Source organism: Narcine bancroftii, chromosome 4 (assembly GCF_036971445.1).
Source record: "Narcine bancroftii isolate sNarBan1 chromosome 4, sNarBan1.hap1, whole genome shotgun sequence".
Classification (NCBI taxonomy): domain Eukaryota; kingdom Metazoa; phylum Chordata; class Chondrichthyes; order Torpediniformes; family Narcinidae; genus Narcine; species Narcine bancroftii.
The window spans coordinates 248,508,792-248,536,508 of NC_091472.1; the positions used below are offsets into that span (position 1 = coordinate 248,508,792).

General features: G+C 42.3%; 1 protein-coding gene across 3 annotated transcripts in view; it reads left to right on the plus strand.

Moving 5' to 3' along the window:
- The window catches only part of tmeff2a (transmembrane protein with EGF-like and two follistatin-like domains 2a), a 132,591-nt gene that overhangs the window by 83,958 nt on the left and 20,916 nt on the right, over positions 1 to 27,717 (plus strand). For 2 of the 3 annotated variants that reach the window (XM_069934631.1, XM_069934633.1), the window contains exon 5: positions 19,048 to 19,147. In XM_069934631.1, coding sequence (XP_069790732.1) covers positions 19,048 to 19,147 — 100 coding nt within the window. The remainder of the gene's footprint in view (positions 1 to 19,047; positions 19,148 to 27,717) is intronic. The other variant, XM_069934632.1, reaches the window with a different exon arrangement.

The following is a 27,717-nucleotide window of genomic DNA, read 5'->3' on the forward strand; positions in this document are numbered from 1 at the left end:
GGAAACATTTCAAACTCTGAGAATCATGGAAGCCATAAGAAGAAGCCATTTGTCCATCCTGTTCATGCCAAGCTCTCTACCAGAGCAACTCACTACTTCTATTTCGTTGTCCACTCTTTGCTATTGAGCAATATTTTGTTCACTATTTATCCAATTCCCTCTTGAAGGACAGTGTAACCTACCTTTACCACATCTTTTTTTTAAATTTTTTCACACTATGAACCATATCAACCAAAATATGTACAAACGTTTCTCATTAAATTTACACAGTGGTCTTTTCTTTCCTTTTTTTCCCCCTTTCCCTCCTTCCCTTCTACCCACCCCCCTCCAAATCATATAAATATTCAACATATACAATACAATAAAACCATAAAACAATATCTTCATACAAAGGAAAATGAACAAGAAAAATGCGTCATCTATTTATTACACACTGAATCTAGTCGTTTTGTCTTCTTATCATTTTCATTCTCATTTTAGGGGATGGAAGTCGTAGGCAAGCACTCTCTGATATGTTCTATGTATGGTTCCCAAATTTGTTCAAACATTGTGACTTTATTTTTTAAATTATATGTTATTTTTTTCCAATGGAATACATTTATTCATTTCCATGTACCATTGCTGTATACTCTTGCTCTCTTCCATTTTCCAAGTTGACATTATACATTTTTTTGCTATCGCTAAGGCTATCATAATGAATTTTTTTTTGCATTTTATCCAACTTGAGGCTTAATTCTCTACTTCTTATGTTACTTAAAAGAAATATCTCTGGGTTTTTTGGTATGTTATTTTTTGTAATTTTATTTAGTATCTGATTTAATTCTTCCCAAAACATATTTACTTTCGTACATGCCCAAGTTGCATCTAATGTTGTTCCCATTTCTTTCTTACAGCGAAAACATCTATCCGATAATGGTGAATGCCATTTTTTTTAATTTTTGAGGAGTATATATACCCTGTGTAACCAATTATACTGTATCATACTTAACTTTGTGTTTATTGTATTCTTCATAGTTCCAGAACATAACTTTTCCTATACTTCATTTTTTATCTTTATGTTTAGATCCTTTTCCCACTTCTGCTTAAGTTTATAGTTTATTTCATTTTCCTTATCTTGCAGCTTAATGTACATGTTGGTTATAAATCTTTTAATTATCATTGTGTCTGTAATCACATATTCAAAGCTGCTTCCTTCAGGTAAGCTGTTTCCCAATTTATCCTTTAAATAAGCTTTCAATTGATGATATGCAAACATTGTACCATGAGTTATTCCATATTTATACTTCAACTGTTCAAATTTTAATAAATTATTTCCCAAAAAACAGTTTTCTATTCTTTTGATTCCTTTTCTCTCCCATTCTCTAGATGAAAGGTTGTCTATTGTAAAAGGGATTAGTGGATTTTGCGTCAATAGTAATTTTGGTATTTGATCATTCGTTTTTTTTCCTTTCTAAGTGAATCTTCTTCCATGCATTAAGTAAATGATGCAGTACTGGTGAGTTTTTATATTGCACCGGCTTTTCATCCCACTTATAAAGTATATGTTCCGGTACAATTTTCCCCTATTTTATCTAGTTCTGTCTTAGTCCAGTCTGGTTTTTCCCTTGTCTGGTAAAAATCTGATAGATACCTAAAATTGTGCAGCTCTATAATAATTTCTAAAATTTGGTAACTGAAAACCACCTTGATTATACCTCTCTGCTAATTTATCTAATGCTACCCTTGGATTCCTCCCTTTCCACAAGAATTTCCTTGTTATTCTCTTTAGTTCCTTAAAGAATTTTTCTATAAAGGAATTAGTAAAATTTGAAATAAGTATTGTATCCTTGGAAACACGTTCATTTTAATGCAATTTACCCTCCCTATCAACGTTAGCGGTAATTCTTTCCAATGTTCTAAGTCTTCCTGAAATTATTAGTGGCTGATAATTTAGTTTCTACAAGTGGCTTGTTATTATCTGACCTGATTCCTAGATATCGGATTGCTTGTGCTTGCCATTTAAATGGTGATTCTTTTTTAAAATTCTGTATAGTCTGCGTTACTCATTGGCATCACTTCACTTTTATTTGTGTTGATCTTATACCCTGATATTTCTCCATATTCCTTCAATTTCTTATGTAATTTTTTTACTGATACCTCTGGTTTTGTTAGGTATACTATGATGTCATCTGCAAATAAGCTGATTTTATACTCCTTCTCCTTTATTTTTATCCCTTTTATTTTATTTTCTATTCTTATCAGTTCTGCTAAAGGTTCCATTGCTAAGGTGAACAATGAGGGGGATAGTGGACATCCCTGTCTAGTTGACCTTCTTAATTTAAAGTTTCTCGATACATATCCATTTGCTGTTACCTTCGCCAATGGTCCATTATGCAATGCTTTCATCCAATTTATATATTTTTCTGGTTTATATATTTTTCTGGTAGATTGAACTTCTGTAATACTTTAAATAAGTAATTCCACTCTACTCTGTCAAAGGCTTTTTCTGCATCTAGAACCACAGCCACTGTTGGTTTCTTATTTCCTTGAACTGCATGGATTAGATTAATAAGTTTGTCTTTTCTTAATAAATCCAGTTTGATTTTGTTTTACTATTTTTGGTACACAATTGGCCAATCTTTTTGCTAATAATTTTGCTATTATCTTATAGTCTGAGTTAAGTAGAGATATTGGTCTATATGATGCTGGTGTTAATGGATCCTTCCCCGTCTTTGGTATTACTGTAATTATTGCTGTCTTACATGAATCTGGCAAGTTTTTTGTTTCTTCTTTCTGGTTCATTACTTCCAGGAGAGGAGGAATTAATAACTTTTTAAATGTTTTATAAAATTCTATTGGAAATCCATCCTCTCCTGGTGTTTTATTGTTTGACAGCTTTTTTAATATATCCTGTACTTCCTCTATTTTAAATGATTTTATTAATTTGTTTTGTTCCTCTTCTTATAATTTCGGCAGTTCAATTTTAGCTAAAAGTTCCTCTATTTTATCATCTTTCCCCTCGTTCTCAGATTGATACAGTTGTTCATAAAATTCCTTAAAATTTTCATTAATCTCTGTTGGATTATGTGTAATTTGTTTGTCCTTTTTCCTTGATGCCAGTATCGTTCCTTTAGTTTGTTCTGTTTTATGTTTTTCTCCCAGTTCGTAATACTTTTGCTTTGTTTTCATTATGTTGTTCTCCACCTTGTACGTTTGTAATGTTTTGTATTTAATTTTTTTTGTCCACCAATTCTCTCCTTTTCATTATATCATCCCTTTTTACTCATTTCTTTTCTGTACTTACAACTGCTCTATTTCCCAATTGTAATCTTTTTTCATCTTAGTCACATAACATATTATCTGCCCTCTAATGAAGGCTTTCATTGCGTCCCATAATATAAATTTGTCTTTCACTGATTCTATGTTTATTTCAAAATATGTTTTAATTTGGCATTCAATAAACTCTCAAAATTCCTGTCTTTTAAGTAGCATGGAGTTTAACCTCCATCTTTATGTTCTTGGTGGGATGTCCTCCAGTTCTATTGCTAATAATAGGGGTGAATGATCTGATAGTAGTCTAGCTTTATACTCAGTTTTCCTAACACTCCCTTGAATATGGGCTGACAACAAAAAATATATCAATCCTTGAGTAAGTTTTGTGCCTACTTGAATAATTTGAAAATTCCTTCTCTCTTGGGTGTTGCCTCCTTTATATATCCATAAGTTTCATTTCCTGCATTGATTTAACATAAATTTGGCTACTTTATTCTTTTTATTTGTCTTTTGTCCAGTTTTATCCAACATTGGGTCCAAATTAAGGTTAAAGTCCCCTCCTATCAATATGTTTCCTTGTGTGTCTGCAATCTTCAAAAAAATATCCTGCATAAACTTTTGATCCTCCTCGTTTAGAGGATTGAGCAAATTCCAAAATTCTGAGTATATCTAACACTTTATCTTTGCATACCTCCCTGCCATGATCTATTATTTCCTCCTCTATTTTGATTGGTACATTTTTGTTAACTATTATGGCTACACCTCTAGCTTTTTAATTATAGGATGCTGCCGTTACATGTCCTACCCAGTCTCTCTTTAGTTTGTTATGTTCTGCTTCAGTTAGATGCATTTCTTGAACAAGTGCTATATCTATTTTTTCCTTCTTCAATAAATTTAGTAGCCTCTTCCTTTTAATTTGGTTATGTATTCCATTAATGTTTATAGTCATATAATTCAACATGGCCATCTTATATCTTGCAAACACCTCTTTTCCACCTCTTCGCCACCTCCATCCCCCTTTTCCCCATTTTCATCTCTTAGTTTTCTCTTATTACACTTAATGTAAGACAACACATTTAAAACATAAAGTACCCCCGCAGTTCCCACATCCACTAATACCTTAACCCCAAAAGTTCCCCCCCTCTCTGAGTTGCCCCATACCCCTTGCCGTGCAACCACAACTTCCCTTTTCATTTGTTTTGCGATCTTGTTCGCAGTGTCAACTGATTTTGCAGTGACGGTTATTCCCCCTCTACCCAGCCCTCTCCAGAAAGCACTTTTTTAACACATATAACAAAGCTCTCTCTCTTCTTTTCCCCCCTTACTCCCTTCCTTCCCTTCTCTTTTCCCTCTTTAGTTCTTTACATATACATTGTTTTTACATCTTTATATATATTTTATCGCCATTCTTCATTCTTGTTACATCTCTTCATCTCTTCTCCTGTCCTGCAAACGTTCTGCGAATTCTTGTGCTTTCTCTGGATCCAAGAACAGTCTGTTTTGCTCCCCAGGTATAAATATTTTAGCATGGCTGGATGTCTTAACATGAATTGTAACCTTTTTTCCATAAAATCGATTTCACTGTATTTTCCTTCCTCCTCTTAAAGAGTTCAAAACTTATATCTGGATAAAAAAAATATTTTTTGACCCTTGTATTCCAATGGTTTATTATCTTCTCTAACTTTATTCCTTGCCCGTTCCAGTATAATTTCTCTTGTCGTGTATCTCAAAAATTTTACTTAGATGGATCTTGATTTTTGATATGCCTGTGGTTTTGGAGCTAATGCTCTGTGTGCCCTTTCTATTTCCATTTCTTCCTGCATTTCTGTCATTCCCAGGACCTTCGGAATCCATCCTTTTATAAATTCCTTCATGTCTGTGCCTTCTTCACCCTCCTTCAGGCCCACTATTTTTATGTTGTTTTGTCTACTATAATTTTCCAACATATCAATTTTCTGAGATAACAACTCTTGTGTCTCTTTAATTTTTTGTCACTTTCTTCCAATTTTTCTCTTAAGTCATTTACTTCCATTTCTACAGCCGTTTCCCGTTCTTTCACATTCTCTACTCTTTTCCCTATTTCTGTCATTACCAGTTCTAACCTTTGCATTTTATCTTCTGTTCTTTTCATTTTTCTTTTAATTGCATTAAACTCTCATGATAACCATTCTTTTAGTGATCTCATTTGTTCAAAAAAGACTTTATCTATATTCTGTTCATCAGTTTTACCTTTTATTTCTCTTTGTCCATCAGTTTTACCTTCTATTTCTCTGTGAAGATCTTGGTCTTCTTCCTCTTCTTCTGTGTCTGTATCTGTGTTTTTGTCTTTTTCTTCTCTTCTTCTGTATCTATTTCTTCTGTTTTTCCTGATGAGCTGCTTCTATCTCTTTGTCAGGCCTCTTCTTGCTGGACTTCTTGTTGCTGGTTCTCCCCTCCTGGGCTGCTCATCTGTTATGCCTCCTGACATTGATCTTCTTGTTGGTCATCCCTCCGTCTATCTCTCTCATCTGTTTCATCGCTCCCTCTTCTGCTGCCTTCCTCATCCTCCAGCTGTACCCTGGTGTCAGGCATCCCTCAGCTGTTCGCTCTGTGACAGCCCGCTCCTCTGCTGAACCCCCCTCCCACCGGTGTCCTCTTTCTCCTTTGATTGCACACTTTTGTTTGGCTCCGAGAGCCATTTTTGTAGTGCACCGGCTGGTGGGTCATGACTTCACAGGCCAGGCACTCACCTCAAGGGTCGAGTGCTCCTTGCCACCACAGCGTCCTGTTCCTTTGTGCAGGTAAGGCCTTCTTCTTCCTTCTCCGGTGACTTTTCTACTTCCTTTTATCCATTTGTTTTTACTTTCTCCTTCTTGGAAGCCATCTTCTTTCTTTTCTCTGTATCTATATCTTCTATTTTTTTATATTTTATTTTTGTTATGCTTTGCTTTTTCTTAACTTTTTTCCTATTTTCCTGGAGAGGGCTGGTTTTCCCGACCGGCCACTACTCCATCACGTGACTCTTCTACCTTTACCACATCTGAAGACAATACATTCCATATTGTGGTTAATTCTCCTCCCCTTTATTTTGTTTATCATCCCCTCCAACAACTCTGCCCAGACCCCTCATCATTTTGTATCCTTTGATTAGATTGCTTTTCAGTCTTTTGCAAAAGGAACAGCCCCAGCCTCATTCAGTCCTTGCATTATAATCCTCACCCCAGGAACCATTCTTATAAACTTCGACTGGACCTTCTCCAATGCTTCCACATCCTTCTTGTAACCAACCAGAAATGACAACAATTTTCCTGCTGTTGCAAAACCTGTGGTTTATGTATATAACCATAGAACATTACAGTACAGAAAGGAGGCCCTTCAGCTCTTCTAGTCTATGCCAGCCTATTACTCTAGTCCTACTGATCTGCAACCATTCTATGTCCATCCATACCCACCCCATCCATGTATCTGTCCAAATTTTTCTTAAATATTAAAATTGAACAGACATTCACCACTTCAGCAGGCAGCTCGTTCCATACTCCCACCACTATTTGTGTGAAGAAATGCCCGCTAATGTTCCCCCTGAACATCTCCCCTTTCTCCTTTAATGCATGTTCTCTGCTTTGTATCTCACCTAACTTACTGGAGAAAGCCTTCTTGCATTTACTCTTTATCTCTGTGCATAATAATTTTATATATCTCTTATCATTCTTCTACACTTTAGGGAACAAAGTCTTAATCTGTTTAACCTTTCCCTGTAACTCAGTTCCTCAAGTCCTAGCAACATCCTAGTAAATCCTGCACACTTTCAATGTTATTGACATCTTTCCTGTGGTTAGATGACCAAAACAGCACACAATACTCTAAACTTTGCCTCACCAATGTCTTATAAGCTTTATGATAACATCCCAACTCCACTTCTTAAGACTTTGATTATGAAGGTCATTGTGCCAAAAGCTCTCCTTACGACCCTATCTACCTGTGGACACCACTTTCAAGGAATTATGTATCTGAATTTCAAGATCCCTCTGTGTACTGCACAGTTCTCCTCAGGGCCCTACTGTTTACTATGTATGTCCTACCTTGATTTGTCCTTCCAAAATGCTTACACTTGTCTGCATTAAATTCCATCTACCATTTTTCCAGCTGGTCCAGATCCCTCTGCAAGTTTTGAAAGCCTTCCTCAAGTGGCCACTACACCTCCAATGTTTATGTTACCTGCAAATTTGCTGACCCGTACCACCCAATTAACCTACACCTCCAGTACATACATACTCATGGTCTAAGGTGGCCTGTTACTGTGCAGTATGTCCAAATTAAAAAGGTAAAGGTTGGCCATCCGTGATCTAGATCATTGATATAGATGTCAAACAACAATGTACCCAGCACTGATCCCTGAGGCACAACACTAGGCCTCCAGTCAGAGGCAATCTTCTACATCTCTGACTTTTCCCATAAAACCAATGTCAAATCCAGATGATTACCTCCCCATGAACACCTAGTGGCTGAATCTTCTTAACTAACTGCCCATATGCGACCTTGTTAAGAGCCTTACATCCACAGACTTTCCTTCATCAACTTTCCAGGTAACCTCGAAAAACTCTATATAAGATTTTTTTAAACACGATCAACCATGCACAAAGCCATGTTCGCTATCCCTAATCAGTCCCTGGTTATCCAAATACTTGTACATCCAATCTCTTCCAGTAATTTACCTATTACTGATGCCAGACTCACTGGCCTATAATTTCCTGAGTTATTTTTGGAGCCTTTTTTTAAACAATGGTACATGAGCTTCCCTCCAATCCTCCAGCACCTCACCTCCTCACCTGCGGCTAAGGGTGTTTTAAATATCTCTACCAGGGCTCCTGTCATTTCTGCATGAGCCTCCCTCAAGATGGCTTCCCTTTTGTAAAAATGTCTATATTTATAAAACCCGGAATTATGTATGTCTTGTTAACTGATCCACACCCCTTTTAGAACAATATTCTTTAGTTAAACTTGCTGCTTGTAATACTTTTACCAAAATGATTTATCAGATGTATTGTCATAAGCATGTTGTCTTACAGTAGCATGATTATGCATTGCAAGTGCCAAAAATTGAAATAAATTGCATTTCCGTAAACAATTTTGTGCAAAATAAGAGAGAAAAGTGAGGTGGGTATTGTCGGTGGTTCATTATCCATTCAGAAACCTGATAGTGGAGGGAAGAAGCTGTTTTTGTAGCATTGGGTGTTCATCTTCAGGCTCCTGTATCTCCCTCCTGGTGGTTGTGGTGAGTAAAGGGCATGTCCTGGCTAGTGATTGTACTTAATGATGAAGGCTGCTTTCTTGAGACATCATCTCTTGCAGATGTCCTTAATGGAGTGAAGACTAATGCCCATGGAGGTCCATAACGCTCTGTAGCCTTTTCATGTCCTATGCATTGGCTCCTCCACACTTGACAATGCTGCAACTAGTCAGAATGCTCTCCATGGGACACCTGCATAAATTTACAAGAATCTTTGCTCTTTGGTGACATACCAAATCTCCTCAAACTCCTAATGGAATATAGCCAGTGGCAAGCCTTCTTCATGACATGAAGCCCCCAGGATAGTAGATCAGAGATGTTGTCACCAAGGAATTTGGAATTCTTTACCCTTTCCACTGCTGACCCCTCAATGAGGATTGGTTTGTGTTCTCCCGATGTTCCCCTCCTGAAGTCCACAATCAGGTCTTGTTTATGTTATGTGCAAGATTGTTGTTGTGAAGCCACTCAATTAATTGATTTATCTCACTCTGGTATGCTACCTCATTCCCATCATTGATTCTGGTGATAACTATGATGTCATCAGCAAATTTGTAAATGGCATTTGAATTGTCCCTAGCCACACAGTCATGGGTATAGAGAATGTGGAGTCGTGAGCTAAACACTCATTAATGAGATGCACCTGTGTTGATTATTAGTAAGGAGGAGACATTGTTACTGATCCGCACTGACTGTGGACTTCGGATGAGAAAGTCAAAGATCCAGTTGCAGAGTGAGGTGGAGAGGCCCAGGTTTTGAAGCTTCCTGATGGTGTTGAAAGCTGAGCTATAATCGATGAAAAGCAGCCTGATGTACATGTTGCTGTTGTCTAGGTGATCCAGAGCTAAGTGGAGAGCCAGTGAGATTTCTCTGCATTAAAAGATTTCTGCCACATGTTTGAGTATGCTTCAGGCTTCTTTAATGTCATGCTATAATTTATCACTATTCTCTTTACAGTGCACCATACAGTAAAACTCTGCAATCCAGCACACTTGGGACTTTGGTGCCATAATGGCAGATTTCACAGACTATTGGATGTCCTGTTCACTTTTTCTTGATGTTACTCAGTTTGTTCATTCATTTTCAGTGAAACAAGTTAAGTGGAAAGAAATTGTAGGAATTGGGACCTGAGAGAGTGCAAGGGTCCATCAGAATTGCACCTTCAGTGAGTGGAAAGTGAATGCCTGATGAGATGGATGCCATCTGCTGGGATTTTCAAATATTTAGTGGATTGTTGAAGTTTTGCTGCATTTATGTCCTCTGAAAAAATCTAAATTAAAGCTTGCATCCTTAAAATCTAGGTCATTTATATGAATTAGAAAATAAAAACATAGAAGTCTAAACACTAGCCCTGGGGGAACAGTAACTATTAAATTTCCTCAGTCAGAAGAATAACAATTCACCACTTTCTTTACCTTTGCTAGATAAAGGTACTGTTTGACTTGCTGAGTTGTTTCACCACTATCTTTTGTTGACTGTTATGACTTCATATCCATGCAATCAATACTTTTTATGCTGTGTGGTTCATTTTTGCTAATCACCCTGTTGTGTGGAACCTGATCAAAAGCCTTCCTGAAGTCCATTTACACCACATTGACTATATTACCATCCTCACTCTACTACCTCATCAACTATCAAATTGGTTAAAGGCTATTTGTCTTTAAGTCCACACTGGCTTGCCTTGATCAATTCCTTTTCAGATAATTGTTAATCCTATTCAGATCAATGTTTCTGAGAACTTCCCCTCACTAAAGTTAAAACTGTATAATGATCACCTCTGCAAATAATTGTTCTAATGTTGTATTTTGCCTTTCATTTAAAACTCACTGTATGGGCCCCAAATACTGTAGAATTATTCCATGCAGCCCCTGTAACCCAAACTCTTTCTGACTGGGTTAATACACTTAAATCCATTGAAATTTAAAAATATAATCAGCTGAGAAAATGCTGTACTTCTAAAGGCACTAAATTCTAAATTTCCCTCTTTGTCTCCCAAGTGGCATAAAGAAATAATGGCATTATTCAGAGTATAAAGACATTTTCTCCGTGTGTATACTACATTTATCACTCAACCAGAACTCTGAAAGGAAAACAGATCTATTTGTCACTCATTGATATCTGTTAGTACTTGCACTCTTTGAAATGAGTTATCATTTTTTCTTGTACAAAAAAGACAACATTTCACAGAAAGTAACTGGGACTGAGAGGCATTTTTTGATATCCTGTGGGTGTGTTACGTAAATACAAGTTATCTCTTCAATTAATATATGAACAGGTCTGCATACTTAAATAATAGCTTAAGTGTCTGCCTTTGAACCCAGGTGCAATTTGCATATCTAAGTAAATTTTCTTGCTTGCCTCAGACAGAAATGTATCTTTAGACTTTCGAGATATGGATCATTTCCATAGTAGTTCAAAGAATTGTGGAGTCATCAAAGCTGCCTTGATTTGGCCCATATTTAAATTAATTTGTTATAATCTTGGGTATAAGAGAATAGGAGCACCTGAGTCTTGGCCCTGCTGCATATAAAGTGAAGGGATATTTCAGTAAACATTATGTTCACACAATAATGGTGCATGTTGGAACAGATTGGATCAGCAGTGGATTATCCAAGATGCAGTTATATGATTAAAATATCCAACAGCCTTTTTCAATTTGATTATTACAAATTAGATCTTGGTTTTTAACTTTCTTTTTACAATGTAAATTTTTTGACAAAGAGTGGTACTTCTAGGTGGAATAATCTGCTTGGTTTAAAAGATTTCCATTTTTAGTTCTGTTTCACACAGTTTTAAATTACACGTTCCTTCCTGGTCCTTCAATTGCTGTCATATACTGCAGTGCAATGTATTCATTCTGTCTCCAGGTAATTACGGTGAGTGCTACTCAGCTATTTCTTATTCTTGTCAGAATATTCTTTCTTCATGTATTTAGGAGCTTCCATTGCTGGAAAGGATTATTGGAAAACTTTGCAACTACCAAAAGCATAATTGGATTGAATTTGTCTTCATTATTTAAATTTTAAAAAATACAAGAGAAAAGGGTTCAAAGCTTGAAATACAGTGATGTTGTGCAGAAAGAAAGCATGAAAACAATGATCCATGACTGTTCTGACCAGGGAGTAAGGTGTACATGATGATGAAACATTCATAGAAATGAAATTTACTAAGGATTCACCACTAAGTTTCGCTCCTCTTTAGTGTCCAACATAAGGTTAGCCTGAAAATTGCCCTGTATCGTTTGATTTATGGCTCATCCTAAACAATATGTTAAAGTTGCCTGAAGAATGAGAACTTCTAAAGCATTGTTGGGTTTCCTTGCTTGGTGTTGCAACCCATTGATGTACTTGCTATACGTTCCGACAGCTGTTTGAATAGAACACAGAAGGTATGATCTATCTGTAGAGCTCATCGAAAGAATCAAAGACTTGTTGATCCAAACCAAGGCTTTTATTAGCAAAAGACAGGAGCTCTTCACAGGTGGCCGACCAGTCCGGAATGATCCGACCTGGCTAGGGACACAACCCTTTAAGGCCCAGACAAGAGGCGTGGCTTAGCTCTCAGCCAATTGCTGTAAGCACAGTCTAGATACAGTAACTATATACACTATGTACATTGGCGATAGATCTGTACTATCACGTTCACCCCTTCTTGGAGAACTGACCCTGGAAAAAAAAAACGAGGGAGAGAATGAAAGGAAGGGGTAGGTTAAGGACTGTAGCGGTCAGGGGGTCTGACCATCTGGCGTGACCGCCGTGGTGCCGGGATTGGGGTCGCTGTGGTACCTGAAGATGGCGAAAATACTGTGAAGGGCCTGTATCACTGAAGTGGCAGTGGTGTCTGGGCAGGGCACAGCGAACGGGAAGCGGGAGTACTCGTCGATGGCCGTAAGGATGTAGGTATTACGGTTGGTCGACGGTAGGGGCCCCTTAAAGTCTACGCTAAGACACTCGAAGGGGCGGGTGGCTTTGATAACATGGGAGTTATTCGGACGGAAGAAGTGGGGCTTGCATTCAGCGCACACCGAACAGGCTCGGGTCATGGAGCGGATCTCCTCGACTGTGTAGGGTAGGTTGCGCGCCTTCACAAAGTGGGCAAACCTAGTGACCCCTTGATGACAGAGCACCTCATGGAGTTTCTGTATTCTGTCCATCTGTATGCTGGCGCACGTCCCCCTGGAGAGCGCGTCAGGTGGGTCGTTGAGCTTACTAGGCCAGTACAGGATGTCATAGTTAAAGGTGGAGTGTTCGATTCTCCATCTGGCAATTTTGTCGTTTTTTTATCTTACCACGCTGGGTGTTGCTGAACATGAAGGTTGATCAGTCAACAGTGGTAAGCGCCTTCCAGCGAGGTAATGTCTCCAACGACGCACCGCTTCAACTATGGCCTGGGCCTCCTTCTCGATTGAGGAGTGTCTACTCTCTGGACCATGGAGGGTTCTGGAGAAGAAGGCTACAGGCCGACCGGCCTGGTTCAAGGTGGCTGCCAGGGCGAAGTCGGATGCATCACTCTCGACTTGAAACGGGACAAACTCATCGATCGCATGCAGCATCGCAGCAGCGATGTCGGATTTGATTTGATCGAAAGTCGCTCTGGCTTCGGTCGAGAGGGAAAAGGAAGTGGTCTTGATAAGAGGACGCGCCTTGTCGGCGTAGTGTGGAACCCATTGGGCGTAATATGAGAAAAGGCCCAGGCAGCGTTTGAGCGCTTTCTGGGTATGGGGGGGGTGGGTGGGTAAGTCCATTAGGGGACGTATGCAGTCAGGATCTGGCATGACTATCCCGTTCTCCACCACGCAACCTAGAATAGCGAGTCGTGTGGTCCGGAAGACACACTTGTCCAAATTGTAAGTCAGGTTCAGCCGATGGGCATTTTGAAGAAATTTGTCTAGGTTGGCGTCGTGGTCCTGCGTGTCGTGGCCGCAGATGGTGATATTGTCCAGATATGGGAAGGTAGCGGTTAGCCCGTTCTGGTCCACCATCCGGTCCATTTCCCGCTGGAAGACCGCGACACCATTCGTGACCCCGAATGGTACCCTGAGAAATTGATATAGCCGCCCATTCACTTCAAAGGCCGTGAATGGTCGGTCCTCGCAGCGGATCGGGAGCTGGTGGTAGGCCGAACGTAGGTCAATGGTGGAGAATATGCGGTATTGGGCGATCTGGTTCACCACATCCGTGATGCGTGGCAGGGGGTACGCATCCAGGAGCGTGAAGCGGTTAATGGTCTGGCTATAGTCGACCACCATCCGTAGTTTTTCCCCGTTCTTGACAACCACCACCTGGGCTCTCCAGGGGCTTGAACTGGGTTCGATGATGCCCTCATCCAGCAATCTACGCACCTCACTCCTAATGAATTGCCTGTTTTCGTAACTATATTGCCGACTTTTGGTGGCCACAGGCTCCCAGCCATGGGTGAGGTTTGCGAAGACTGCTGGCGGAGCAATCTGGAGTGTGGAAAGGCCGCAGGATTGGCCCCGGGGCACAGGGGCGGGTTGCTGGGTGCTTCGGGGGTGGGGCGATGGCAGACCAAGAGGGGGGCGTGGGGTCCCCCAAAGTGTAGGGACACCGTTCGGAACTGACACTGAAAGTCTAATCCCAGCAACACTGGGGCGCACAATTGGGGAAGGACGAATAATTTGAAGTGGTTGACCGTTACGCCCTGTACTTCCAGCGTGGCAATGCAATACCCCTTTATCCCAGTCGAGTGCGACCTCGTCGTTAATGAGATCCTCTGGGTAGTGGGGATAATGTCAAGTCCCCAACGGAGGGCCAGATCTGGCTGGATAAAACTATCAGTTGACCCAGAGTCAAATAAGCAATTGGTCTAGTGTCCATGCACTTTAATCAGTTCCATTGCTCTGGTGAGGGGATGAGAGCATTGCTGGTTTAGTGTTATTGAAGCAGCTGACAGGGGAATTTCGTGTGATGACGTCACGCAACGGGATGACGTCACACAACAGGATGATGTCACGCAACAGGATGACGTAGTCAACGCTGGAGGAGCAGGTTGGAGGAACTCCCGGAAGTGCTGGTGTGGCGGCGTCGGCGGATGAAAGGTAAGTAGTGGGGTTTGTAGTTGCTCGCGGTTGGCGGTGGGTAGGTCATCGGTCGCGGCGGTCATCAGCGATGAACGCTAGGGTGAGTACCTGGTTGGCCGCGGGGGTGGCTGTGGCGGTGGTAGCAGCAGCGGTAGCCACAGTCGGGACCGAGGCCGGGTCGAGTGTTCTGCACGGGGGCGAGAGGCGGGTCAACACCATGGTTGCGAGGGTGGGCTGCTCCTTCCGGATTCGGCGCCTCCGTGACATTAGGCGTTGCTGTGCAGGGGACCCCTCGCTCTCATTGGACGAGAGCTCTGGGGAAGAAGAGTTTGAATGGGATAGTAGCGATTGGGCTTCACACGAAGCACTGTGTTTGCCGGCGGCCATTTTAAACCTACAGACTGCAGCAAAGTGGCCGTTTTTAAGGCACTTCTGGCACCTGGCTTTTCTTGCTGGGCACTGGGACCTGCTGTGCTTGTCCCTCCCGCAGAAATATCATTTTGGGTTCGCAGGGGACAGTGTAGCAGCAGCCGACAGCCCATCAGTATATCAGGGGGTGGTAGGGTAGAAGGGCACTCTACTCACATCAGAACGAGGGGTCCAGTCCCTAGAGAACTCGGTGGACTTTAAGGCTACATCCTGCATTGTGATTGCAATCCGGGCCACGTCCTCTAGTTTTTCTACCCATTGCTCGAGCAAGTGCAGCCTCACTTCGTTCGATCGGAGCCCGGCCACATAGGCATCCCGGACGAGATCGTTTGTGATCTCATCAGCAGTTTTGTCCACACAGTTACAGTCCTTGCCCAACGCCTTTAATACTTGTAAATATGCCCTGCTGGACTCGCCGGGCTGTTGGTTCCTCGACGCAAGCACGAGCCGGGCATGAACTCTGTTCACCGGTTGATCATACAGTTCTTTCAGTACCTTTATGGCTGCGGTGTAAGTGGTCTCATCCTGGATGTTCTCGTAGACTCTCAAGGACACCATAGAAAGCAATGCTGTTAGACGTTGGTTATCCTCCTCCATCTCAATGAATCTCAGGAAATTTTCAAAGTTCAGCAGCCAGAAGTTAAAGGCTTTGAAGGCTGTAGCTGACTGTGGGTCGATATCAAGTTTTTCTGGCCGAGTTAAACGCTCCATCCCTTTCAAAAAAAAATTATTTTGCTAATAAAATTGTAGAGCTCATCGAAAGAATCAAAGACTTGTTGATCCAAACCAAGGCTTTTATTAGCAAAAGACAGGAGCTCTTCACAGGTGGCCGACCAGTCCGGAATGATCCGACCTGGCTAGGGACACAACCCTTTAAGGCCCAGACAATAAGTGTGGCTTAGCTCTCAGCCAATCGCTGTAAGCACAGTCTAGATACAGTAACTATATACACTATGTACATTGGTGATAGATCTGTACTATCTCACTATCTATGAAGTTCTCAAAGGAAATTATACTCTTCCAGCCATGGTGGACTTTTCCAATGAGTGAATGAATGCTATAATGATGGGAAGATGATGGGAGAGGGCTTCAGTGAGAAAGCATAGGTAGGGGTATGGGGGAATCGGAAGAAAATTGGCAGGCTGGTTGCCTGCAAGAAATTTATTCTTCCTGCGGGGGTGGGGTTGAAAAAGTCACAGAGGCTCTCCAAACCTACAACTAATTGTTGCTGGATGAAATTTCCAGAGAGAGCTCTGAGGGTATGAATATAGTCTATGAAGGTTTGTACTTCAGAGAAATGTGCAATTCAGGAAAGTTCCAAAGTCTTCTCTGCAATAATAGCCTGAAGGGAAGAGAGCTAAAGGATCCTCTCTGTCAATATGGAGTTTGGGTATACTTCCTAATGTCGCAGTGAGCAACAAACTAAAATATTTTGGGGAATTCAACGATAGACTGCAGATGCCACATACAACCCGCTGGAAGGATTCAGCTGGTCAACCAGTGAGAGAAAAAGAATCCTCAATTTTGGGCACTCTGGACTTAGAGTATAAAGGAGATGTAGCTGGTGTAATGTGGATTCAGGACTGAGGGTATAAAGGAGATGTAGCTGGTGTAATGTGGATTCAGGACTGAGAGTATAAAGGAGACGTAGCTGGTGTAATGTGGATTCAGGTTGAGAGTATAAAGGAGACGTAGCTAGTGTAATGTGGATTCAGGACTGAGAGTATAAAGGAGACGTTGGCCCTCAGACAGCTCCAAGAAAAGTGCAGAGAACAAAACAAAGGACTCTACATCACCTTTGTTGACCTCACCAAAGCCTTCGACACCGTGAGTAGGAGAGGGCTTTGGCAAATACTAGAGTGCCTCGGATGCCCCCCGAAGTTCCTCAACATGGTTATCCAACTGCACGAAAACCAACAAGGTTGGGTCAGATACAGCAATGAGCTCTCTGAACCCTTCTCCATTAACAATGGCGTGAAGCAAGGCTGCGTTCTCGCACCAACCCTCTTTTCAATCTTCTTCAGCATGATGCTGAAACAAGCCATGAAAGACCTCAACAATGAAGACACTGTTTACATCCGGAACCACACGGATGCCAGTCTCTTCAATCTGAGGCGCCTGCAAGCTCACACCAAGACACAAGAGCAACTTGTCCGTGAACTACTCTTTGCAGACGATGCCGCTTTAGTTGCCCATTCAGGGCCAGCTCTTCAGCGCTTGATGTCCTGTTTTGCGGAAACTGCCAAAATGTTTGGCCTGGAAGTCAGCCTGAAGAAAACTGAGGTCCTCCATCAGCCAGCTCCCCACCATGACTACCAGCCTCCCCATATCTCCATCGGGCACACAAAACTCAAAACGGTCAACCAGTTTACCTATCTCGGCTGCACCATTTCATCGGATGCAAGGATCGACAACGAGATAGACAACAGACTCGCCAAGGCAAATAGTGACTTTGGAAGACTACACAAAAGAGTCTGGAAAAACAACCAACTGAAAAACCTCACAAAGATTAGCGTATACAGAGCCGTTGTCATACCCACACTCCTGTTCGGCTCCAAATCATGGGTCCTTTACCGGCATCACCTACGACTCTTAGAACGCTTCCACCAGCGTTGTCTCCACTCCATCCTCAACATTCATTGGAGCAACTTCATCTCCAACATCGAAGTACTCGAGATGGCAGAGGCCGACAGCATCGAATCCACGCTGCTGAAGATCAAACTGCGCTGGGTCGGTCACGTCTCCAGAATAGAGGACCATCGCCTTCCCAAGATCGTGTTATATGGCGAGCTCTCCACTGGCCACCGAGACAGAGGTGCACCAAAGAAGAGATACAAGGACTGCCTAAAGAAAGCTCTTGGTGCCTGCCACATTGACCACCGCCAGTGGGCTGATATCGTCTCAAACCGTGCATCTTGGCGCCTCACAGTTCGGAGGGCAGCAACCTTCTTTGAAGAAGACCGCAGAGCCCACCTCACTGTCAAAAGACAAAGGAGGAAAAACGCAACACCCAACCCCAACCAACCAATTTTTCCTTGCAACTGCTGCAACCGTGTCTGCCTGTCCCGCATCGGACTTGTCAGCCACAAACGAGCCTGCAGCTGACGTGGACTTTACCCCTCCATAAATCTTTGTCCGCGAAGCCAAGCCAAAGAGAAAAAAGAGAGCTGGTGTAATGTGGAAGGGGTTGGAGAAGGAACAATGAGGATTGGTGAACCAGGGAGGGATGATGGATGATGGACAGAGACAACTGTGACAGTAGGTCAGCAGCAAAAGTCTGGAATGATCCTCAAACCAAGGAATCAAGTGATCGTGATGTTGATCTGCAGTGACGAAACATGGGAAGTCAATAAATCAGTGAAGACAAAGAATGCAGCTTAGTATTTCAAGTAACATTTTTAGGGGAAATACAAATAAAGGCGAGCTGATCTGTGAGGAAATAATATTTCTTGATTTTGGATGAGTGGGGTTTAAAATTTCACTGCAGCTGAATTTTGCATGACTCACTCCCACTGATAACATTCCAAGTCGTTTTATTCTGAAAAAAAAAGTGTTACATAAAATACAATTAGGGCAGCCCACTTAGCATAGCAGTACAACACTATTACAGTGCCAGCGACCTGGGTTCGAATCTGGCGCTGTCCACAAGGAGAGTATGTGTCCTCCCCATGACCACATGGGTTTTATCCAGGTGCTTCAGTTTCCTCCCACCCTCCAAAAATGTACAGGGTTTGTAGGTTCATTGGTGTATTTGGATGCCACGGGTTTGTGGGCCAGATGGGCCTGTTATGGTGCTGTATAAAATTCCTACAGAAAAATGAAGAGAAGTGATTCCAAACTACTGCCTATGAACACAGTGACATGCAGAAAGTATGTACTATGTGTTAACTCAATGTCCAACAGCAAAAAAATTGTACTTTTTGGAGTTACATGAATGTAATTCTTTGTTGTTTCAAATGACGTGGCAGAATATTTTTAACTGCTTCTGATGTGTGTATGAAAATAGAAGTGCAATGTCCCTGGCAGCATTTTAGATGATTTTTATTTCTGATTCTGTAACCAGCAGGGAATGAAGGTTCTGGAGAAACTACCCTGAAAAAAACCTCTTCATGTGATATCTGCCAGTTTGGAGCAGAGTGTGACGAAGATGCAGAAGATGTATGGTAAATGTTCCAGTGTGAATTAATACCAAATGTTATCTTTCAATACTCTTCACTGAAACTGTAATTATAACTTTGCTGAAATAATCCATTAAATTAGAAGTCCTTTCATAGTTTTTGACACATGGGCATCCTCGTTGCATGCTATTGTCTTTCTCTAATTGCTCTTTAGAAGATACTGCCAAGCTGTCATCTTGGGCCACTAGAGTTCTTCTGGTGAAGCTACTCCACAACATTGTTGGATAGGGATTTTCATGATTTAGAACCAGGGAAATATTTTTTTAAGTTGGGATGTTGAGTGACCAGGAAGGGAACCTGCAGTTTTCACATGATGTGCACAGCTCCTGAAGCCCCAGTGCTTCCTGAAGCTAGAGGTGCTGGAGGGGGAGCTTTGGTGAATGACTTCTTCAAATTCTGAAGATGGCGCATCAGTGATATGGGGAGGGGGGGATTAAGATTGGAAATAGGGTGTCAGTCAATTGTTCTCTTTTTTTGTAGATGACATTGAACATCTTGAATATTATTGGTGTTGCAATCATCAGAGATATGTAGATTATTCAGTCACACTTAATTTATTCCTTGTATATGATAGAAAAGTTGGGAGGTGGGCCATTTACTAAATACCCAATTCTCACCAAATATTATAGCCACAGTAATTATGTGGCTCATTTAGTGAGTTTCCAGTCAATGCTACCCTCAGAAAAGACCAGGGATAATGATGCCTGGTAACAGAGTGGTAGGTTCTTTTCCAGGTATTGGCCGTTGTCAACACTTATTTGGCTCAGTTGTTGTTTGGCACTCAAACTTAGACACATGGCCTTCAGCCCACTAGTTCCTTGCCAACCATTAACCACCCGTTCACACTAATCCTATTGTTTATTCTCCCCAAATTATCATCGACTCCCTCATCATTCACATCTCACCAACACACTAGGAGAAAGCAACTTACTGACCTGCACACCTATAGGGTGCCACGGGAAAAACTCCACACAGACAGAACCCGAGGTCAGTGTTGATCTCATTTCTCAAGCGCAAAGGTAATGTCCCTACTAGCTACACCACTATGATGCAGATGGCAATTTTCTCATAGAAATTTTGAGTTAACTCCCAGTGAGTCATAAACTGCATCCTAGTGCATTTATCAATAATTTGAAGTAATTGTTATTGGCAATGGAAATATAGTTTTTAGTACTTAAAGATAGTCTTTGGTGATGATTTCACGATGTTTCTAGCCTAAAATAAGCTGACTAAAGAGTATTTATTGCAGAAATGTAACATAATGTTAGTGTTATTCCTGAGTATCGTCACTTACCTGGATTGATCAAGTATTAAAGTCCTACCATTTTCTTGGACCAAGCTTCCAAGGTCAGCATGGCAAGGTGGTAGTCAATATCGAAGCTAATTAGGGAGTTCACTCCAATCTTATTGAAAACTAACTGACATGTGTTTCCTGTGTTGGTTTGATATTATCAGATGAAATTAGACACTATTTATTGTCATGTAATAAAACAGAATTGTAATATTACACAAAATTACTCTAAGTGTGCCATAAGGACAACAAAACTCACCATTGGCATTGCCCAATGCCCCTTACACTCAGAGAAAGAGAAGCAAAAGAGAGTCCGATCAGAATCACTGCGTGTCCATGGATTTGCCTTCAGTTTCATAAGGCTCTGGTTCAGTTCAAAACATTGGCAACCTAAGCCCAGATCAAACCCTGCGACACCCAGGTGCCAGGGCCTTTCAGGAGCCTGCCTTCACCTCAGATTTTACTTGAATCCCGGCTTCCATTACCTGATTTTCTTGAGCCTGCAGCCTGTTTGGGTCTTTTGACAGCACGTCATTCAGTTGCACAGCACCCAAGCTGGTCCACCACAGTGATCACCATCCTTGGGGTTGTCTACTCTGCTTCTTCTTCTCAATTGGGGGGGGGGGGGGGTGTTCTCCCCTGTGATAGTCTGCTGCCTCCCCAGAACCTGAAGCCCCTCAAGGCTGCTGCCAAACACAGACGTTGCCACCTATTACCCAGACCCCATGGACGTAGGATTTTCTTTTCTTTTTTTAAAATATTTTTAATGAGTTTAACATAGAAGCTTACATACAGTTTTAGAAAAGAAAGCACATAATCATTTGTACACATGTAAAAACAGAAAAAGATAAAATTAAGTCGAGAATTCCTCAATAAATGTAAGAACCAATCATGTTAAACCCATTTGCTTGAGTTAAGCCAATTTTTTTTTAAGTGAAAACAAGGAAAAAAAAACTATAAACTAAAAACTACATCTAATCTACCCCCTCCCTCTAACCAAATTACCTTATATAATAAATCAAAACAAAAATGTGGATCCAGTGGTGACCCCCCCCCCCCCCCCACTCCCCAGACATCGGACAGTGAATCTCCAGAGAACTTGATCATAGTTAATTCTTCAAATTATAATAACATTCTAAGAATGGGCCTCACTTTCTATCTTTACTATTATATCTAATTTTGTCCAAACTTAAGTAGTATATTACACTGTGAATGATTAGGGGATGATTAATCTTTCCATTTCATTAAAATTGCTCATCCAGCTTATTAAAAGCTAAAACTTTTACCTGAGATCCAGATATAGGTTTATCTGGATCATGAGAAAAACCAAACAGTGTAGCGAGGTAGCTACAGCTACAGCTAGGTTGTAGCCCTAAGGGTGTAGCTCAAATCCGCAGGAGAAGAAAGACACATATCTACCAGTCGACTGTATTTGACGCTGAGTTTATTCAGTGGCAGCTCTGCCTTTTATAGTCAGCTCACCCGCGTCACCATTGGGGCGTGGCTTGAGTTGGCCAGCTGCCGATTGGTTACCTCAGATGCCCAGGCCCCAGTTGGGCCCCCTGCAATCCACCGGCGGTGATTGGCCAGTTTCACCACTCTGCTGGCAGCATATGGAAATGGCCGTTTCAGCCCACACGATGCTTTGCCAGTCACCGTGTTCGACAGCTATTTCCTATGTTGGCCCGAGGCGCAAGCGACGGTCCACCCCAGAACAGGCGACCGGCGATCAAGGCACTGTTTTTAGGAGGCTGACCCTGAGCTGTGGGGTTGGGTGAGTGATGGGCTTGTCAAAATCCAAGTAGGCCGGATTCAACTGGTCGAATGTGAAAGTTTCTTCCCTGCCGCCAATATCCACAACACAGGTGGAGCCGTTGTGTCTGAGTACACGGTATGGCTCCTCGTAAGGCTGCTAAAGAGGTGGCCGGTGAGCCCCTCGCTGCACAAACACATAGTTACAGTCAGTAAAGTTCTTTGGGAACTTTGGGTTGGCCGTGGAGTCTAGGTTTAACGGGGGCCTGGGTGCCCAGGCGCTCGCGTAGTCAGGACAATATGGTCACTGGGGGCTCCCCTACATCCTCGGGTTGTCACAAATTATCTCGGTATAACTAGGGGTGTGCCATAGACTAACTCGGCAGAGGATGCCTCGAGGTCCTCTTTGGGTGCAATGCGAATGCCTAATGACCAAAGGGAGTTTGTCAGCCCAGTTAGGTCCAGAAAGCCATGTTATTAAGAATGCCTTAAGGTGTCTGTGGAACCTCTTTACCAACCCATTGATCTGTGGATGATACGCTGTAGAGTGGTGGAGTTGGGTCCCCAGGGTGTTACTATCTGATGTAAGATGTTTGGGGACCCCCAAACATGCTACCCAAGTGTTGAGTAAAGCCTGTGTGCATGCTCCTGTGGAATCTTCTGATAGTGGCACCGCCTCTGGCCATCTGGTCATCCGGCCAACTATGGTGAGAAGGTAATGTGCACCTCTGGATACGGGGAGGGGCCCCACAATGTCAATGTGCACATGGCTGAAGTGGTGGCGTGCTGGCTCGAATGTCTGTGGTGGAGTTTTGATATGAGTCTGGATTTTGGATAACTAGCACTGAGTACAAGTCCTGGCCCACAGGACAACCTCTTTGCGGAGGCTATGCCAGACATACCTGTTCATCGCCATTTTGACTGTAGCCTTGATAGCGGGTGAGCCAAGTTGTGGATCAAGTTGAAAACCCGCCTGTTCCATGAGGCCGGAATTACAGGGCGATGTTTACCCGTCGAGGTGTCACAGAGCAGCGTGCGATTGTTGAGTGCGATCTGGATGTCCTCCAGTTGTAAGCCAATGAGCGTTGTCCCGTATGCCAGAATGTCAGAGTCTGCTTGCTGTGGATGCCAGGGGTAAAGTCATGCACTGCCAAGATAGCTGGATGGGATAGGGTGTTCAATGTAAATTTGGAAATGTAGGACAGGTGTCGCTGTTGCCTGGCTGACCATGGATCTGACACCTTACTGAAGGCGAAGTTTAAGGGTTGTGGTCCATGTATATTTTGACATTCCTACCCTCCAGAAAGTAATGAAAGTGCCGAATTTGCCTGGTATAAGGCTAACAGTTCACAATCAAAGGCCCTATACTTGAGGTCTGGTGGCCTGAGGTGTTTACTGGAAAAGTCCAGCGGTTGCCATTGTCCATTCACCAGTTGCTCAAGTATATGCCCGACCGCTGTGCTGGAGGCGTCTGTTGTGAGGGTAATCGGGGTGTCTGTCTACGGGTGCACAAGGAGGGTGGCCTTGTCTTGGGTGGTTTTGGTGGCCTGGAAGGCCTTGGTAACCTCCTGGGTCCATTGTATGTTTTTACTGGGTCCTGCCATGAGGGGAAAGAATATGCTCATGATGCAGGCCACTGCAGGTATGAAGCGGTGATGAAAGTTGACCAAATCGTTGATAAGTTTGGAAAATGTCTTTCCAGAATCTCTCTAAATATGGGCATTCCCAAAACATATGGATCAGAGAAGCTTCCAAAATTTTACATTTCTCACATAGTGGATCAATATCTGCATAAAAATGAGATAGTTTAAGTTTGCACTTATGAGTTCTATGCACCACCTTAAATTATAATAAGCAGTGTCTTGCACAAAATGTTATGTCCAAATCACATTCCCAATCGCTCTTGATCCCAGCCCTGGAGTGTCACAGGATTTTAAAATCAAACACCATTGACTCCTTTAACAGGCTGTTTTTAAAGCCAGTATGGACCCGTCGGTGTTTGGTCTAAGCGGTGGGACACTTTGGAGCAGTGCTGTGTCTCCACTTCCCGTTCTCCCAGGTCTGCACCGTTGTTTCAGCAGGCATCATCATTATGTTTTGGTCACTGCACAAAGCTGAAGTAGCACTAACCTTTTAAGGTCAAAGTGAACTGCAGCAGTTAGTAAAAAGATGTCAATATGCCTGACCACTATAAACAGGAGGTTCATTACTATAAAATGTTTTGCGCTTAATGGTTTTAAAACAGCAGTATTTAAAAATCCATTTAAAGAAAATGATTGAAACATTTGTGCATCAAAACAGAATTCATTGAAGACAATAGATAAAGGAATTTTCATGAATCCCAAATCATACAGTAAAACTAATTTTGACATCATAGGCTTGTATAAAACCTGTGAGTATTGACATGCAGCATTTTCATTTAGCATTTACCTTCTAAGCACTTTGGAACTGGTAATATGATTAGCCTAGCTGAACAAGAGGATGTGATTTTGGAAACATCTTAATATGCCCTGACTTGATCACTGGACTGTAACTATAAATAATCACTGCAATGAATCACACACACCGGCAACTGCTCTACACAATTACAAAACTGATCAAGATCACAGCATTTGACAAAGGCTTTTAAATCCATTCTGTGGATAGTTAATGCAGCCTGTGGAGATTAACTGTTGTGTGAGGCTGCTATCAATGTGAATAATTTTAATTCCTCCTTCACCCCACCCACCAATCCACCACACTTCAAGGCAAGCAAGACTAATAATTCTTTAAAAGGGGCCATTTGCTTTCTCCCCACCCACTTCTAGTTTTAGCAGAAGTAGGTCACAAGCAAAGTGGGTCCGATGACAGAAAATATGTCATACAAATTATAGAAAGTCGTTCTTCATTTGAAAGTGCAATACACAAAAGTACTGTCGAAAACTCAGCAGGTCACACAGCATCTGTAGGAAGTAAAGGGAAAACAACATTTTGGACCTCGGTCTTTCATCAAGATATGAACAAAAGGCTGGCAGGTGCCTGAATAAAAACATGGGAGGGGAAGAGAGGAGGCAGGAGGAAGGGGCAGGGGGAGGAGCGCAGTTTTACTGGCAAGAGATCATTATTGGTACATATGGGTGAGAGGGTAGATAAGAAAAATGCTGAGAAGTGAATGGGAAGGGAAGGGAAAGGGGTAGGGACATGAAGGAAAGGTGAAAGGGTGATAGGGAAAGAGAGAGACTCTGGAAATGAGTTTAACAGAAACTGGAGAAGTCATTTTTAATGCCATCTGGTTGGAAAGACCTCAGATGGAATATTAGGGGTTGTTTCTCCAATTTGTGGATAGCCTCGGTTTGGCAGTGTATAGATGTATCAGTGAGTGAATGGTGTGTGGAATTAAAATGGTTGGCCACTGGGAGGTTCCTGTTATTGCAGCAGACAGAGTGAAGCTGTTCAATATCTCCCAGTCCGTGTCCAGTCTTTCTGATGTAGAGATGCATCTGCTCCCAGGATGAGATCTTCCAATCCAGATCATCCAAAATGTCCTACTTCTTCAAAAACATGGCTTCCCTTCTACTGCCATCAAATCAAACTTGACTTGCATCTCCTCTATATCCCACATATCTGTCCCGGAACTCTCTACCCTCAGAAGCAACAAGGCAGGATTCCCATTTTCCTTACCTATCACCTCTCTAGCCTCCACATCCAACATATTATAGGGTGGCACGGTTAGCAAAGCAGCTAGCGCAACGCTCCTACAGTATCAGTGATTGGGACTGAGGTTCAAATCCTGCACTGTCTGCAAGGAGTTTGTATGTTCTCCCCGTGTCTGTGTGGGTTTTCCCGGGGGGGGGGGGGTTCCAATTTCATCCCATTGATCAAAATGTACCAGGGTTTGTAGGTTAATTGGGTGTAAGTGGGTGGCACAAGCTTGTAGACAGAAAGGACCTGTTTGTCTATTTTTTTTTTAATTATCCTCCACAATTTTTGCTACCTACAATGTGATCCCATCACCAGACACATCTTCACCTCCCCTCCCCTCTTTGCTTTCCACAGGGACTGCTCCCTCTGTTGTTCCTGCATCCACTCATCCCTTCCCACTGATCACCTCCTCGGTACCTACCCTTGTGAATGCAAGAAATGCTACACTTGTCCTCTCACCCCCATTTGGGGGCCCAACCAGTCCTTCCAAGTGAAGCATCACTTCACTTGTGACTCTGCAGGGATCATCTACTGCATGAGGATACAAAAACCTTCTTCAAGTATATAAAGCGTAAAAGAGAGGTGAGAGTAGAAAATGATGCTAGAGGAATAATAATGAGAGACAAGAGATGACAGAGGAACTAAATAACTATTTTGCATCAGTCTTCACTGTGGAAGACATTAGCAGTGTGCCGGATGCCAAATGGTATCAGGGAAGGAAAGTGAGTGCAGTTCCTATTTCAGTGAAGAGGGTGCTCAGAAAGGTGAAGGGTCTTAATGGTGGATAAGCCTCTCAGATCAGATGATTTGCACCCTGGTGTTCTGAAAGAAGTAGTGGTAGAGATACTGGAGGCATTGGTAATGATCTTTCAGGAATCAATAGATTCTGCTATGGTCCCGAAGGACTGGAAAATTGCAATTGTCACCCCTCCATTCAAGAAGGGAGGAAGGCAGCAGAAAGGAAAATATAGACTGGTTAGCCTGACGTTAGTAGTTGCAAAGATGTCGGACACGATTGTCAGGGATGAGATTACAGAGCACTTAGAAGCACATGACTGGATAAGCCAAAGCCAGAATAGTTTCCTTAAAGGAAAATCTTGCTTGACAAAACTATTGGAATCCTTTTCTTTTAATTAAAATGTAGATGGATACAGCACAGTAACAGGCCATTTCGGCCCATGGCTCCATGCTGCCCAATTTACAGCCAAATAAACTACACCCCCCAGTACATTTCCAATGATGGGAGGAAACCAGAGTTCCCAGGGGAAACCCACGCAGACACGGGGAGAACGCACAAACTCCTTACAGACAGCGTGGGATTCTAAACCTGATCCTGATTCCTGGCGCTGAAAAGGCGATGTTCTGCAAACCATGCCACCCTTTGAAGAAGTGGCAAGCAGGCTGGATAGGGTAAAAGCAGTGGATGTTGTGTATTTGGATTTTCAGAAAGCTTTTGTCAAGGTTACACACGTGAGGCTACTTAACAAGATAATGAGCCCATGTTATAACAGGATAGTCAAATGGATTGAACATTAGCTGAAAGGGAGAGGCCAGAGAGTGGTAGTGGATAATTGTCTGTCAGGTTGGAGGCCGGTGACCAGTGGTGTGCCTCAAGGATCTGTATTGGGCCCATTGTTGTTCGTTATATACACTAATGATCTAGATGATGGGGTGGTGAATTGGATTAGTAAATATGCAGACGATACTAAGATAGGTGGAATAGTGGATAATGAAGAAGGTTTTCAAGGATTGCAGAGGGATTTGGGCTGTTTAGAAAAGTGGGCTGAAAAATGGCAGATGGAATTTAATGCTGATAAGTGTGAGGTGCTTC